Source organism: Acanthisitta chloris, unplaced genomic scaffold (assembly GCF_000695815.1).
Source record: "Acanthisitta chloris isolate BGI_N310 unplaced genomic scaffold, ASM69581v1 scaffold42687, whole genome shotgun sequence".
NCBI lineage: Eukaryota > Metazoa > Chordata > Aves > Passeriformes > Acanthisittidae > Acanthisitta > Acanthisitta chloris.
In genome coordinates, this window is record NW_008683967.1 from 5,088 (window position 1) to 8,758 (window position 3,671).

The 3,671-nt window shown below is 36.7% G+C and overlaps 1 protein-coding gene across 1 annotated transcript; it reads left to right on the forward strand.

Moving 5' to 3' along the window:
* Window positions 1-795: 795 nt before the first annotated feature.
* DTD2 (D-tyrosyl-tRNA deacylase 2 (putative)) lies at window positions 796-3,158 on the forward strand (the record flags this gene model as incomplete). Its single annotated transcript, XM_009079113.1, has 2 exons — window positions 796-865; window positions 2,818-3,158. Coding segments are annotated over 2 exons (396 nt in total), but the record flags the coding sequence as incomplete, so codon positions are not given.
* Window positions 3,159-3,671: the final 513 nt, after the last annotated feature.

Genomic DNA, 3,671 nt, shown 5'->3' on the forward strand with positions numbered 1-3,671 from the left:
AGGTGTGTTTAATAAAGCACAGGCTGTTGTGCAAGCATTCCTCATTAGCTGACCAAGACAGTAGAAAAGCTACACAGGAATTTTCTTGTGCTTTCTCCTCAGTACAGACTTAAATCTTCCCACATATATATATTTCTTACAAGTAGTCTCTCTTAATGCTAAAAAAGTACCATATCCTTCACTCTATACAAATCAGGGGAAAGGCCCCATTTCACCCAGAAGATTTTACCCAAACTAATAAATAATATTTCGAACAACTTTATAATATTTGTAACAACTTCATAGTTGTTGATCATCATATTGAAATCTTTAGTTAAGAGATTCTGTGTGTTTTCAGAATTTGAAATCAAAATTCAGTTCACTGACAAGTCCTCTGGTGTTTGTCATGTTTCATAATTGGAAATAATTTCATAATTCACACTTTAAATTATTTTAGCTTTATGTTTAATAGGAAAAAAGGCTTAAATTATTTCCTATGCTGGATTTAAGTACACTAATTCATCTTGTCACCTTGCCTGTGTTAATAGTGTACGTTGTACTTCCTAACTAAAATTCACTTCACATAGAGCTAATAAATTGGCTTAATTGTGCAGATAATCACTATATATCGTATAAGCTTTCATTCACAGTGTGCTGTGTAAGCTTAATGTCTGAGGCTGTACTAAAACTGCTCTTGGAACCTTTTTTATTATGTGATTTTTGTGGGTTTTGATGATTTTTTAATTCACTTCTAATGATAAGTGTGCATGGTGGGCAATGAGAAACACTGACAGAGTTTTCTGTAATCTTTTGTAGATCCAGAGAGGACTTGTTATCTACATATGCTTCTTCAAAGGTGCTGATGAGGATCTCATTCCAAAAATTGGTATGACATAATCCTTATAAATTCTTGTATTGTTTGGAAAAGAAGAAAAGCAGTAGAGGCAGAGAAGGCAGCAACCATTTGGACAAGTAGAAGTGAAGAAGAGATGAGATTACATCAATCTAAATCAATCACCTGCCTGAAAGAACAGTTTGGTCTGTCTTGTTTTTTTTGACAGTTGTCCATGCCCCTCACTCTGTCCATCTGCTCATGACCAACCTAGCAAACAGATAAAATGCCGCACCTGCAGTTTAACATGTTGGTGTATCAGGCAACAGATTTGGTGCAGGACAGAACTATTGCAAATAGTTCATGGCTTGATTTGATAAGAGTTTTAACGCTGATCTCACTGTACATTCAGGATATTTAAAATTATAACCAGTAGAGGGAGTTGGGTGGATAACTAAACAGTGTCCTTCCCATCTCGTTTCAGTGGTACTGTATGCGCTGTTAGCATTTCAAGTGCAATTTTCTGGTTCAGAAGTGATTAACAGCAACATCTGCAGTTCTCCTCTTCTGCAGATGCATTTTAATATTTACATCAGAGCAGAGAAGATGCTGTGGATAAGGTCAAATGGTAGTGATTTCTGTCTTCACCCACTGCTGTTTTGCTTTGATTATTTGGTTCTGTTTTAGGGTGGGTTTTTTTCACTTTTATGTCACTTCTTCTCCCTCCTTTCCTCCCATCGGTAGCACTGGATCACCTGGGAAGTTCTGTGATGCCACATGTTCCAGATAAAAATGCCCCTTTTCTTTGTTGTGCTGGCTGATATTAGTGATTTGGCAAAAGGTTGTGCAACAATAGTCTATTTCAGACTACTGGCTGGGACCAGCAGTGCACAAGCACAGGTGTTATTAAAAATTCTGAAAGCAACTTCTGAGGGGTTCTGTCTGGGTCTTGGAGGACACAGTCTTTCTGTGATGCTAAATTAAGTTGAAATATTTGGGTTTATTTAAAACTGTAATATTAGAATTGATTTTGTGCTTGTGAGAGTTTCATGAGAATGTTACATGAGAATAATTACATTTTCAACTGTGGGGCAGGTAAAGCAGGCCAGAAAAAAAAGTTCTGTTTCCTAGGAGGAAATTCATCTATGACCATCCTCCCTGAGTGCTTGTCTTACAGAATATTTTTTCCTTAATATATTTTGAAACTCTTTAAATGTTTTGGTGTGGTTCCTGAATCCCAACTCAGCCTTTTTGCTTTGAACAACATTAAACTTTTATGGGTTTGGAGGCATGACTAGTATCCTCACAGCTTGTACAGAGTTGGAGGAGGTTTTGGGGTAATGCTTTGGTTTGTTCTAGAAACACTGAAAAATGTAATGTTAGTAAATGCATTCATTTTATTTGGAACTTTATATATTTTGGCTTATAAACCAAATTGCATCTGACCTTCCTGCCCACTTCCTCTCTCAAAAGACAAACTGGCATCTGCATGTCTTGGAGTGCTGAAGGACACTCACTCCACTTGAGACCAAACTGTGGAGATGTGACTTCAGCCCAGATCAGGGCTGGGTCCTGCTGCAAACTACTGCTACCAAAATGAATAGATGGTTGGGGCAGAAAGGTCTCCCAGCTAACTGAGGATGATGTTCTCTCCCACAATGTGTGGTATTGTGCAAGTGCTGCCTATTTGGGTATTAGGCTAGGGTCACCAACTGGATCCTGAGTTCCATTGGGGTGTCCAACTAGACTCAACCTTTTTTAGCCAATTACTTTCCCCCCAGAATAACACTTAGGACATATGATATTAATATAAATATCCTTCATGTTCATCACAATACTCAAGCATATTAGTTGGTTAATAGTATTTATTGACTGTCCATGTTTCATTTCATGCTTCTTTTATTTGAATAGCTGGTCACACATCAAAATATTTGTTGGACCTTTTTTATGATGTCCTGTTTAATTTACTTCACTTAAACTAACTTTTATTTTATTTTTATTTGCAGTCAATATGCTGTTGAATGTTAAATTAAGTGAAAATGAAAACGGCGAGTTCGTTTCTGTTCTTGACTTACCAGGCAATGTGCTTATCATACCACAAGCTACCCTAGGTGGTAAGCCAAAGGGAAGAAAGATGCAGTACCATGCAAACATTGAAAAAGAAAAAGGGTTGGAACTTTATTCTCAGTTTGTGACTTTGTGTGAAAAAGAACTGGCTGCCAATGCCAGATGTGTGGAAGCTGGTGTCCTTGTCAAGCATGGCACATATGGAAACAGGCAGGTGTTAAAACTGGATACAAATGGACCTTACACTCACCTGATTGAATTTTGAAAAAATAAATGATATTCTGGATACAGTAGTGGTGTCTTTGTTTTTTTAATCCTCTCAAGCATTAATGTATTTAAATGCTTTTGGAGACACAGCATAAAAAGGCTTTCACTCATCTGTACTGGTGTTGCCAATCCCGTTGAACAGAAGGATGCCTGAGACTGCTTTGCTGTAATGAGTATGTGTTTATGTTCATATGCATCTGAAGTGTGCTCAAAATAATTGTTAATATTGATCCAATAATTTGAAAGGCATTATTAAAAAAATGGGGTGATGCAATAATTTCATACTACAGAATAATGAAGTATTACATGTATAGCTTGAGGAAGTGGTTTATAGATTGAAAAAAAGAAAGAATGCTGTAGATGTACTTATTTGTTCCCAGATTTCCTGAGTCAATTTTTGCCTTTCTGTTTTCTGTCTATAAAATGGCAATGCTTTCTAACTAACCAATATATCAAAAGCACAAATTCACTGAATTTTTAGCCTCTTAGAGAGTAGATAGTAAGTAATAAAGTCCATTCCCCTCAT